At 32.6% G+C, this 14,098-nt stretch overlaps 1 protein-coding gene across 4 annotated transcripts in view; it reads right to left on the minus strand.

The window, feature by feature from the left end:
* LOC130892636 (protein jim lovell-like) overlaps nt 1–14,098 on the minus strand; it is a 319,386-nt gene that overhangs the window by 20,142 nt on the left and 285,146 nt on the right. For all 4 annotated transcript variants that reach the window (XM_057798145.1, XM_057798146.1, XM_057798147.1 and 1 more), the window contains 5 exons: nt 13,498–14,030; nt 10,105–10,484; nt 9,811–10,041; nt 4,207–4,329; nt 1,993–2,172 (listed from right to left, as the gene is read on the minus strand). In XM_057798145.1, the coding sequence (XP_057654128.1) occupies nt 1,993–2,172; nt 4,207–4,329; nt 9,811–10,041; nt 10,105–10,484; nt 13,498–13,949 (1,366 nt within the window). In that variant the 5' untranslated portion in view covers nt 13,950–14,030. The remainder of the gene's footprint in view (nt 1–1,992; nt 2,173–4,206; nt 4,330–9,810; nt 10,042–10,104; nt 10,485–13,497; nt 14,031–14,098) is intronic.

Consider the following 14,098-nt stretch of genomic DNA (forward strand, 5'->3'; position numbering starts at 1 on the left):
TGGTAGTATTTAAATTGTTGTCAGATCTTTCTTTTTTCCGGAAAAATAAAAAAACACCCTTTATATTTAAGAAATACTTATTATTTTTCATCTAATGTTCCCTACACTATAAATGCCATAATTTCGGAGCTATAACTACAATAACAAATTTAACGTTTCAATAAATTATTAATGTTGAAGTTTATTGCAAATAGCAATGGATCGTTTATTTGGAAAAGAACGAATTGATATTTTGATGATATTAGTATTATGTGGTAATAGGCGTAGAAGTCAACAAGAAACGTGTAATATCTTTAATAATTTATATCCTGACCGAAATTCCATACCAAAATCTACTGTCAGTAAATTAGTGAAAAAGTTTAACGAAACATCTGTAATGAAAATTTTACGCGATAATAAATTCCATCCATACAAAGTAAAGTTGGTTCAAGAGTTGTCAGATGACGATTTTGACAGACGTGAAGAGTTTGCAGACCTAATGATGGTAAAATGTTACAATAAAAACGATCCAAATTTTTTAAGTAATGTTATCTTTTGCGATGAGGTAAGTTTTTGTATCAATGGAAACTTAAATCGCCATAATTGTAGATACTCGTGATCTATTTGAAATAACAAAGTCGTGTATGGAATTCATCAGAACACTCCGCATATGTTTGGTGCCCATCGTTCAAGTCCCATCCAAATCTTATTATCAAATATCAAATCCTGTAATCGTATCTGAACGTTTTGAAAAGAAATTCCCAACCAACTCAACTACTCCTTCCTATGACAAAGTCAACATATATCTATTCAGTATAAATCTGCAATTTCCAAATTTTCCTACCGCAGACCAAGAGCTTGCCCAACTCAATAAACACCAACAAACGTAATAAAACAACAAAACTTTTATAAGGTATAAACAGATGCTTTGAAAAATCAGGATGAAATTGGAGCCGTCTTCTACTCTGAAAACCTGTCGAAATCCTTTGTACTCCCTCCTATCACATCCATCTACTCATCTGAACTGTTTGCCATTCTAGAAGCACTCAAGGAATTTCAAAAAATTGGATCCAATAATGTCCTTATGGTAACAGATTCACCAACGGCAATCTGCCAGCAATATCCCAACAATCCTCTTGCCATTCATATTAAGAAGGAGCGACTCACTTGCGGAAGCAACAAGATAAATGTTAATTTCATGAGAGTTCCATCCACATCGGAATAGAGGGACATGAAAGAGTAGGTGGATTAGCAAAAAAGCATACAACAACGAGCAATCAGAAAAAAGTAACTATATAGTACATACCGATTTCAAAGCATTTTCTTCCAAGAAAATTGTCGAGGAAATGCAAATCAAAACCAACTCGAACCTTACGAAACCATTAAAAATTATCAGGACTATAACTGCAACAACATAAGTAGAAGGGAAGAAGTGATCCTCTCCAGTCTACGAATATCATACATGACTATCTATTAGCGAGAAATCACCAACCAACGTGCGAGATGTGCAATAGTGAATTAACAGTGAAACACTTCTTAATCGACTGTTTAAAAGATGACAACGAACGAAAAATGAATCAACTACCATATTCACCGGAGAAGCTACTTCAAGAAGACCCAAAAAGAAATTTATGAACTACCTGAAAGACTGCAAACTAAGTAGTAAAATCTAGATTTAACGATAAAATGTATCAAACCTCAATCAATAACCCTGCGTGGTTGATGCGTATAAAAAAAGTTGTGCACAAAAATTTATAAAAATCGTACAAGCCGTTTTCGAGTTAAATGAGGTGTTCCATACATAAAACTCACTCTGTATAATATATACATATAATTAATATTTTAAAATGAAAAAATCTAGAGGGGCCATTACTGCAAATTTACAAAGAATTTATATTTAGTATTAGTTTTGACAGTTGTTTCAGATTATGTAAATATTTTGATGAACTATTACGTTTTTCCTAAAATTGATAATAAAAAAGTTGTCAATTTCCATAAAACTTTTGAACTTACCATATTTTCCTCTAACATACATTAGAAGAGAATTATATGGAATTCCAAATATCCTTGAGGCTTGGCTAGTGGTCATTTTTTTATTCCATACTTGTTGGAGGGCTTCAGTTAGTTCACCATTTGTCCATGATCTTGGTGGACCTCCTCTAGGCGCTGAGTGCTGACCTTTTGGTCTTCCCACTTCAGAAAAATATAAGCAGTAAATATTTAGAAAATACAACAAACTGAAACTTGTTAAAATGGTACTAAAATTAATTAGTTTAAGAATGCATCAATACTACACTATTTCATAAAAACAATTAAGGAAAAAGTTCGGTATATAAACATAATCAAAGTTAAAACATTTATATTTTTATCTTAAGCTACTCTAAATTTAGTGATTATGTTACCAAAATCAAGGTCAAGAAATTATTCCTCCTTAGTGCTATATGCATTCCAAATCAAGCAAGTAGCTTTAATAGTTAATACTTTATTACAATTTTTGCCGACCAAAAAAATTGTATTACTGTTCCCTCAATATAATGCTCTAATTAATAATCACTGGTCGACAAAAAAAGTTTTGTTATAACACAAGAATGAATAGCATATTGTGATAGAATGGACCTATACAAATAAGAAATAAGAGAAAAAATAATTGTAACAAGTAAGATTTTTAAGTTACATTCATTGGTAAAATATTTAATATGTATCAAAAAAATAAACTCATGTGTTTTGAATCGTATATATTGACAATATTTATAGTTTACATCTAATAAACATGCCTCACATCTATTAAAAACAAGAACTTAAGAAAACAATCACTTTGAATATCAATTAGCTCTACTTTTTTCTTTTATGAGGGGTTACACTTGCTCTTTTTGAAAACCAATAGTTCATTACGGACAGCTCCCAAATTTTTGGGAAAAAATGTCAGATGGAAATGGAGGAAATGAATTTTCCATGACTTTCGAGCACCAAGGGATTTGCAAGCGTCTAGAAGTGCATCAACTAACTGTTGGTAGTTTGGATCCGTATTATTGTCCAAAAATCCCCTCACTATACTAACAAATGCCTTCCACGCTCTAAGTTCCTGTCCGGTGAACTTTTTTGCAAAATTGTCATCGTTCACAAATTTTCTTATTTGTGACCAAATAACAACCTTCTTTTAATTTGGCCTCACTCAACTGGGGAAAGACATCTCCAAGGTATTTGAATCAATCACCCTCTTTATCCAGACTCTTTATAAAGTTTTTCATCAATCCAAGTTTAATGTGAAGGGAGGGCAGAAGGACATTTTTGGAATCTACAAGGAGTATGAACTTAACATTTTGAGATCCCAGTTGAAACTCACTTCTTGGTTGCAGATTTTTTTTACATAGTGTTGATATACTGCCCCACTTTCTCATCGACAGTAGGGTTTCATAAACCCTCCCCGAAGTCCCATTAAAATTCGAACCACCTTCAGGTCCCCACATATCTGCTAATTATACTTGTAGTTAATTTTTTCTAAACGCAAGCGTATATTTTCATGAGTTGTTTTCATCTTCACAGAATGACTAACTGGTATAGACGGTTTTAAGTTTCCATTGTGTAATAACACTGCTTTTAAACTGAATTTAGACGAGTCAATAAATAGGCGCAACTCACTGGGATTATGCTCAATATCAAGTTCCTTCATTAGATCATTAATATCAGTACACGCACACAACGAATTTTCTATACTGTAGAATGCAGAAAATGTGGCATTTCTTTTTCCAAAGGTCTTAATTTTTGTCTCTTTGGTTAACAAGTTCCATTCCTTCAGACAGACGGGAAGCAAGAAGATCAGACTGTTGATTTGATAACCCAAATCACGTGCGAAATCATTCAACTCACTTTGAACAATCAAATGTGGCTCGCCGGAACTGGTACGCACTTCACTCTTTGTTAGTTAAAAATAGCAAAAAACAGAATACTAATTTTTTATGTTATTTTATGTTTATCATTTTGAATAATACAGTTTAGGTATTTTTTCGTCCATAAAATTTACCGATATTAACCGCTACTTTATAAAATTACCTACCTGCTAATATAAACAGGGATAATTGAACTATTGAAAAGTGGTACGTGTTAGTGCTTAAAAAATATTTTTTCTATTATTGGACGGATATTTCCATATTAAAAATAAACGTCTCGCCTGTGTCACGAAAATATTGTGGACCAGTGAATTACTTGTAATAAATCTAAGTTACTTACTTTTCTTTTTGGCCAACGTATGTTGATCAGGTATTGATCTTGGATCTGGTATGTCAAATAAAGGATTTCTACAGCTTTCAAGTACAGGAGGAAATAATCCCAAGGGAGAGTCGAGTCCAAAAACTGAAACATAAATTATCATTTTGTAATATGCAAAAGAAGACAGCTGAAATATGAAGATTAGCATAAAATTATTTATTAGAGTAGAAATCAAGGATCATAAAACTGAGCACTAAATATTTGATATTACTCCAAACTCTCTTATCTTCTCTTATATCCAATCCGATTTTCTCGAATAATCCCCCCTGGTTTTTGAAAGTTTAAAGATTGTTAGAATATTCGATAACTACATAAGGTGATATTAGATTTACCTCATGGGCTCTAAATTGAGTCGCAAAGATAAGAGACTTTTCCAAATTCGTGATGTTAATCAAATAGAGTGATCGGAACCAGTCATGGAAAGGAATTGTTCACATCAGGCGTGCTTGTAAGATAAGTATATACCTTAGAAAGAATATCTTTTGTACTATTAGTAATATTATGACAATTATTATATAACCAATACCTCAAAGCACTAAACTGATTAATGAGAATTTTGAGATAATTTCAAATACCTGAGGCGCATATTTATTTTATCTGTAATTACGAATTTAAAAAATTTGTTCATATAAATGAAAAAATGTAAATAACTTGTAGAACAGATTACAAGCCACTATGAAACTTGACAATATCTTAAATTTCCTAGAATCGGTTTTGGTACATAGGTAAAAGCACCAATTGTTGACACTAATCCAAAAAATAAGGTATTGGGCCACTGTAGGTACTCGAGATTGGCGTTATTTTGCTGATAAGATTGTCGTTATTGAGGTCTGTCGCTTCTACTAGTTATAACATCCGATATAAATCATCTGGCTGATATTGCAGCCGATGACGGCGGTTGTAGCAGATACTCCAGAGACGCTAGCCTTGTTCACCTAGGAAAATCGATATACCCAGCTATAAAATCGTTTAAACTTGTTCATTTGACATCCTAAAACTCCTCTAAAAACTCATATATAATTCGATGTAAGCAACTTTAAAAAATGGGGGTCAAGAGTCAAAAAAATAGATTTTTGCACATTTTTTGCGAATAACTCGTTTTATATGGGTTTTACGCTATTTGTATTTATAATCAATATTGTAGAACATTAAATTTTATACAACTTTTGTTTCAAAATTTTTTCATACGACCTATCGTTCCTGAGTTAGAGGACAAAGAGCGCGCGGTTCGAATCCCGTTTGAAATCAACTGGTAATCCCGATCAAAATAATTATAATTTGGATGAACTTGCAGCAGCATTTGAAGAAGAAAACTGTCCAGTTCAGCAGGAAGACGACGACGATGAAGAAGAAGAAAATTGAAATTAGAACTATTATCCTTATAATTATTTTTTTTGCTCTTCCAATTTTAACAATCACAAATGTATCGAACGACATTTTTTAATAAACTTTAATTATATTTTGATTTTTTTCCTATTATTTTTTATTTATTCAAGAATAATTACTATAAATAAGATTTTAATTATAAATGATTAAAATTTTTCTTTCTACGATTTTGAAACTACACGGGCAGGTAAGTGCTATTAAATGAATTCATACTTAATTGGAAATAAATAATTAAGCAAAAACTATTTAAATATAATGTAATTGTTAATAAAAATTCAAAATTATCCATAATTATATATTTAGCAATATTTTATAAACTTCATAAGAAATTATTTTGATCGGGACTACCAGTTGATTTCAAACGGGATTCGAACCGTGCTCTATCTGCCCTCTATCTCAGAAACGATTTGCCGTATGAAAAAATTTTTAACTAAAAGTTGTAGAGATTTTAATGTTCTACAATATTGATAATAACTAAATAGCGTAAAACCCATGGGAAACGAATTATTTGCAGAAATCGATTTTTTTTATATTTGACCCCCGATTTTTAAAGTTACTCACTTCGAATTATATGTGAGTTTTGAGAAGAGTTTTAGGATGTCAAATGAACAAGGTTAAACGAATTTATAGCTGGGTATTTCAATTTTCCGAAATTCTTGCTTAAATCTACCTAAAATGACTGGAATATCATAGTGAGGAAAGTCAACAAATTAGACTCATGAAAAACGTAAGGAATAATGGGTAAAGCATTAATGCCCTTAATTTCAATAGAAAACCATGTTTGGGTTCGGTGTCATCATTAGGTCTCACGAAATAGCTTAGTGTATTTTGCTTTTTAATTGATTCTAGTATCTTTATTTTTTTTTTTTAAATTTTCCGGATAATTATTTTCTTTCAATGCAGTTTTTGCTTTTTGAATAGCTCAGCATCTAAATTCAGGATCTGATAGTTGGATAGTTCTATTAGCCAAACTAATTATCACTGATCTTTTCCCGTATAATTTGAACAACTATCGCAAACAATGTTTCTCAATACAAGTCATAAATGTTGTTTATGTGAAGAAATGTTTTAGTTTGTTTTTATATTTACTGAATTACGGCTACTTGTTATCAATTTATGTTATTCAATATATCTTGAGAAATGAATTAAAAACCTATATCTACAAAATGAGAAAGTCAAAAACGTTAACGTTGTAACTTAACTCTAATACCGCAAATTTATTTTGTATAAAATAAAGATAATTGGAAAAAAGTGCAGAAAATGCATTCGTTATTTGGTTATAGTTGAATTGTCAGAACTAATTATCAAAGCTTAATATTCAGTTATAGTCGATTGCTAGAAGTAATTATTATTGACAAAGAAAAAAAAGGAACATTTCACTGGCTATTGTCGAATAATTTCATATTAAATGGTGTTCTTCTAGAAATAAAAACTATTTACGTATTACCTAAATAGTTTTAAGTACACAGTAACTGAATAAAAATGTAGTATAAAATAAGACATGAACTGAGAAATAAAGAGGGTAAAAGTAATAAAAAATACAAGGTCATTGATTCTTGAATAAATGGTTGGTCCCTCCAATTAGTATTTCCAATCACGTTTTTATACACAGTGAGTTTTATGTATGGAACGCCTCAATTATCTCAGAAACGTCTTGTACCATTTTTATAAATTTTTGTGCGCAAGGGTTTCGTGATACGGCAGGTTTTATGGTGGTATCTACATTGTTGTCAAATCTTCCCCTTTTCCGGAAAAATAAGTTATTATAGTTATATTTATTACAATTGGATTTCTTAGGGTGTTCGAAAAGCGAAATCCTTAAGAAATATTCATTATTTTTCATCAGATGTTCCCTGTACCTAAATGCGATAATTTCGGAGTTATATCTACATTGGCGTTATCTCCGCAGAAGTTAAAATAGTACATTTAGTTGGTTATGACTGCCATGAGAACAAATTTGACATTTCAATGAATTCTTATTGTTGAAGTTTATTGAAAGTTACAATGGATCGTTTATCTGAAAAAGTTATTGATATTTAACTGATATTAGGATATGATGATAGTCGTAGAAGTCAACAAGAAACGTGTAATATCTTTAATAATTTATATCCTGACCGAAATCCCATAACAAGATCTACTGTCAGTAAATTAGTGAAAAAGTTCAGTAAAAGATTTATGGAATTTCTTATCACGTAAAATTTTCTTAAAGGATATTTGCGAAATATCAAGTTCCCTGGATATTTGTCTAGTACTTAAGTGTGGATCGTCTTATAATATGACACAAAAACTTAGAGATTTGTTTCCAGTTGATGCAGTTTTTCTGCGCCATGATTTGGATAAATATTTTACTATACGAGTTTCGTTAAACTTTTTACTAACTTACTGACACTAGACCTTGTTACGAGATTTATATTAGCATACGAATTATTAAAGGATATTCAAATTGAACGAGTTTATTCAATCGTAGCTATCTAAATGTACAATATTTATTGTAACTTTGTTAAAGATAATGTAAATGTAGCTATAACTTCGAAATTATGGCATTTAGGTACAGAAATATATTTAGGGTGATCCACGTGAAATAACAAAATTCATTATCTTTTCGGAAAATGCAAAGATCTGACAACAACCATATCACAATACCCACATAAAAATTTATAAAAATCGTCGTTTCCGAGATAGTTGAGGTGTTCCATACATAAAACTCACTCTGTATATACAATAATAATCAATCTAAGATTCATAATTTAGAGATATCTGGATATGTGATACTAAATTATTACATTTGTATAGGGTGTGTAAACTTCTACTCAATTGACATCTCATGATACTTGAACAACTTGTGTAAGTACATTATCATTTCAGCAAAACCAGAAATTTGTTATTGAACAAAAATACGGTATTGCTTTAACAAATGGTTTGATATGGTTCATTTAGGAAAAATATCAAACCGTTTCGCAAAGCACTGCGTAAGAAAATCCAAATATTTCAACCAGGCAGATATCGAATGATCTTTAAATCTTCTTCTATGCTTTCTGATAAATGTTTTTCTATGTGTAATTGTTGAAGGAAAGTCTTACTAGACGCTCAAAACAATAAAATGTTTTGGCAAGGATTGTAGGATATCAAATAATAGAACCATTATTCTAAGACAAAATTTTAAATGGAGTGAGATATTGGAATTATTGCAAGAAGAATTAGAGCCACAATTTGAAACTTATCTATTTTCTACATGTATTTCATTTAAATTGTCAATGTCCCTCGCAAGATGAAACAATTCTCCGACGCTGAGATTTGTCCATTCTCTCATGTTACGCAGCCAGTATTTCTTCTTCCTGCCGATGCCTTTCTTTCCTTCTACTCTGCCCTGCATTATGCTCTGTAGCAGTAGGTATTTATCGTTGCGTAATATGTGTCCCATGTAAGATGCTTTTCTTATTTTAATAATCGTCAACAGCTTGCTTTTGCGACCAATACGTCTTAGTACTTCGTCGTTGGTGATTCTGTCAGTCCAGGGTATCTTCAAGATACGTCTATAGAGCCACATCTCAAATGTCTCAAGTTTTTTTATCATTGGAGCTTTCAAGTTTCCTCTCCATACATCAGTCTTTACCACACATAACATTCCATGAATCCTATTCTGACGTTGAGGTTTAGATTTTGAGCGTTTATGACTGAACCAAGATACTTTAATTTCGGCACCCATTCTATTTGTTTTACATTCAGTATGAGGATGGGGCGAATATTAATATTTTAATAGTAAGACATACTCTTAATAGAGGAAAATTCGAGAGTAACTTGTGCCAGGAACTCAAACAAGACTACAGTAATCCCATTCACCTAGGGCTTAAAGTCTGATTAAGATCTTTTTCAATCGGGTTTTCTGTCATTGGGAAATCAAGTATAATGGAGAAGCCAATAAAGAATGTTTCCATAACTGTACCACTCCAAATAGTTCTGGAAAAACTTTAATGCTGTGAGATCTAAGACATATCCAATTCTTGCTTCAGCTAGCATCTGACGGAACTAGGTCTAGCAAAAATTGGTTAGGTTTGCTATTACGTATCAAGGTAGAAATGTTTTAGATAGGGTAGACCTTAAGGTCCTTGTACAATCTACAAAGATAATTCTCAAATAACTCTAAAATATATTATTTCCAAAATCTCCATTTGTACTTACATTTACTGTGAGGCTGTGTCATGGTTAACGCAGAAATAGACGGCATGGGCGGGAAGGGTAAAGGTGAATGACTGTCGATTTCTTGTTTGAGGTTCATTACAGGGTGGTGCATATTAATTGGAGACGTTCGAAAATCCTTGGTGCTGGGCAAACTCAGATCCATTTCAGGACTTCCAATACTCGTTTCCGGTGACCTAGACTTTTCTTTTTTCACTTCTCTCCTAGGTTCTTCTACAAAAAATAATAAAGCATTATTGGTAGTCAAAGCTTATTTTGAGAACAATTGTTACTTACTCGGTCTTTTTATACAAAGATTCTCCGCAGTTTCTTCTTCAACAACCGTAACAGATACAGCGGCAGCGGTAGCAGTTGCAGTGGTGGTAGCAGTAGCTGTAGAACTAGCAGCAGAGGTAGTAGCAACAGAAGGAGAATTCGATTTAGATGATGGAATCGAAAGATCTTGAGGTTGATCTCCCGATCGTCTTCGAGGTCGAGCTTGTTTTCTTCTAGGTACTGGTGAGTGGCATTCGGGTCGTGGTAGACCGTGAGGGAACGGAAGTCGAGACATATGTGGAAGTCTGACAGAAGATTCGAGATTTGTTTGAGAGTGACAAGAAGAAAGGGAAATTGGTTGTTCCGTGGGACTCTGGACAGTTACTACCGTACTTGGGCACCTGAAATTGAGAAAAATTCATAATTATTATGATTGTATTCTAATTTGTTACAAATTATAATTTTGTTATGGCGGAATATATTGATTTATAGATAACATTGTTGCTTCAAAGATTATTTGAAAAGCTCCAAACTTATCTGCTGGAACATTTTCCAAGAGACATCGGTGAGAATATATTTTGCATATATTATGTATGGAATCAGAATTGAATAAAGCTTAAATTTGGAATAGATGTTTTATCTTGAGCATAGAACTAGTTGGATGGAAATCAAAAACAGTTGCTAATAGTTACATGGTCGATAAGTTTGTACGAGGAAGATTACTACTATTATGTTCATTCAAATTAAAGATAGCTTCATATTTTTTCCTGATAGCAAAAAATATACTATTATTCAGCTGGAAAGACTCCTCTTTCCAGCTGAAAGGTTTGTTTGTTTATAGGTTTCTTCCCGCAGTATACTATGATCATATTTCGAATTTCAGTACATTACGCATGACTTGACTATTACTAATATATCCCGAAGACGTATCCAACAATTTCTGGTGGCACAACACCTTTAAATTAGATGGGGAAAAGAAGAAAATCATCATTTTTGTCTTTAGATAGTTTCACTGATTATTCACTTTTCACGACCTGATAAAGTTTGATACACGATTTAAAATATTTTGACATGCGCGTATCCATATGCTCCAAATTATATTGAAAACATTTTTGCTCGTTACGAACTAGTATTGAACAAGTTAAATTTGTTGCCGGAACGTAAAACATTTTGTTCATTACTTGAAATTGATACTTCTTCTTCTTCTTAAAGTAACATCTTTTTCGCAGCCATGATATTCTTCATCGTCCTATACCTCTGGAATTCGTATCATAGTTCCCTCAATACATAACCGAAGTACTCTAATTTGCGGGCTTTTATGGTAGTCATTAATTCTCTTTGTATTGCCATTTTACTCAAAACTTCTTCTATCTGTCCATGATATTCGTAGTATTCTTCTTAATATCCACATTTCAAAGGCTACCAGTTTTTTTCAAAGTAGCTGCCTCCAGAAGGATCCAGTATATGTAATATTTTATCATTCTCATCTCATCATTTTTCATTTTATGAAATGCACTGCGGGCACTTTCAATTCTTACGTTTATCTCTTCAGTGCTGTCATTTATCGAATTAATCCAAGTTGATAGATATTTGTATTTCTGTACTTTTTCAATGTGGCTATTTTCAATTTTTAACTGTTTATTTTTGAGATGTGCATGTATTTGATTTTATTTGAATTCATTATTTATTATCGTTATCATTATTATTATTCATTACCTTTTCTGTAATTCTTTGAAGGTCTTCTATATTCTCCGCTATTAAGACAGTGTCTTCAGCGTATCTTATGTGGATAATCACTTCCGATTATATATTAAGAAGTATTGATGATAATATGCAACCCTTTACATTGTCTGTCGGTTTTAATAAAGTGCTCCCATTATTTTGAGATCTTTGTAATATTTTTGTTTCTCTTTCAGTATCTGTATCAATTCTTCACGTCCGACTCTACAAAAAAGGACCATCTCGTAATCAATAAAGCTCGTATGAACTTATCTGTTAACATCAAGGCACCATTGGATTAAACCATTAAAACAGAAAAGGGCATCTCGAGTACAAAGTTTACTTCTAAAACCAAATTGAGTGTCACTCATACCGTCCTCCAGTTTTCGATAAATTCTATTGTGTATAACTTTCAAGAATGTCTTGAGTGTGTAACTCATTAGTCCGATATTCGCATTTTCGGGCATTTGTTTCCTTGAGGATTGTTATTAAAGTGGATGTTCGCCAATCTGATGGGATAGTGCCATAGTATTGAAAAGATTTTTCAGTATTTGTAATTGGTCTTCCTCAAACAGCTCAAGTAGTTCCATTGGTAGTTCATGAGGTCCAGGTTCATCATATAGTTCACGTCAATTTGGACATGACTGCAAAATGGATCCCCAAATGTATGAATGTTGACCAGAAGCGTGTAATGGTAGAAGCATCGCGTTCGATCTGTGCTCGATTTGAACACGATGTAGACTTCTTAAACCGAATTGTTACTATGGATGAGACTTGGGTACATATCTACGATCCAGAAACAAAGCAACAATCGAAGGAATGGCGACACTCTGGTTCTCCAAAACCTAAGAAGTTTCGTGTCCAAAAACCTGCTGGAAAAGTTCTTGCTTCGGTTTGTTGGGATTGCCATGGAGTAATCATGATTGATTTTTTTGGCTAAGGGTAGAACAATAACTGGAGATTACTATTCGACAATACTGACCACTCTACGGGAAAAAATTAAAGAGAAAAGACGCGGAAAGCTAACCAAAGGTGTTTTGTTTTTGCAAGACAACGCTCTTGCACACAAATCTCATGTTGCCATGCAAAAAATTCGTGATTTAGGGTTTGAATTAATAGAAAACCCTCCTTATTCACCAGATTTGGCTCCGTCCGACTATCATCTCTTTCCTCAACTGAAAAAAAGTTTAAGAGGTCGTAAATTTTCTTCCAACGAGGAGGTAATAAAAGCTGTGGAGGTCTGGTTTGCGGAGCAGGAAGAAACTTTTTTTTTGAAAAGTCTAGAGACATTGCAGGTTCGCTGTAATAAATGTATCCAATTAAGAAAAGAATATGTTGAGTAATAAAATATTTTGACATCGAAATTTTGTTTGGTTCTATAGTAGGCTAAGAATTTTTCAATATATCCTGTTTGTACCTGTACAAGATAAAAATGAAATTTGCTAATACTAAAAAACTAAATCGCGTCAATATTTGTAACTAATTTGCATAATTATTTATAACTAATTGGAGTGATTAATTCATACATTTCATTCCAAACTATTGTGATATCGCATTTGTTTAAATGAAAATCTGGTCAAATGCATACAAGAACAATTACTTATACCTATAAGACCACCTATATACCAGAGTTGCTGAAACATGTAGCATATTTGGAATGAAAACTATACAAAGTTGAAGACATTTCCAACTTACCTTCCGGTGTGAAGATAAATAGTATCAAAATCTTCATTTGGAGACGTAGCAGGCGTTGGTGTTTGATTAATGAAAAATTTACTCTTCTTATTTAATTGATTTTGTGGAGTTAATCCTTGTACCTGAAGATTCTCGGCAGCTTTTATCAAACACGGCAACTGTTCTTGCCTCACGCATATCTCTCCTCTATACATAAATTCGATGATCGCCTTTATTTCCCAATTGGTGAAATCTTTGAAAACGATAATTGGATGTTTACAAGGATTCTCGGTGAAAAGTTGTTGGAATAATGGCGAGCAAGCACCCAATACTACTTTGTGAGCTCTAGTTGACAATCCATCACATACTAAAGTTACATCTACCAAAGTTTCAGTTTGTAATAGTGCTTCGAAAGCCGCCACTAAAAAGCTTTGATGGTCATTCCATCGAAGAAAATACTCAGGTGCGGTCATTTCTTTTACTCCGTTCGTAGGCTCTTTGATTAGCGGTGTTATACTATGGTCATTTCCGTTTTTTTCCTAAATTTTGAATTCCTGCAACAATAAGTTATGTTAATAACTCTTTTATTAAATAACTCTACTAAGTATAGGCACTAGTAGTG

Source organism: Diorhabda carinulata, chromosome 4 (assembly GCF_026250575.1).
Source record: "Diorhabda carinulata isolate Delta chromosome 4, icDioCari1.1, whole genome shotgun sequence".
Lineage (NCBI taxonomy): Eukaryota > Metazoa > Arthropoda > Insecta > Coleoptera > Chrysomelidae > Diorhabda > Diorhabda carinulata.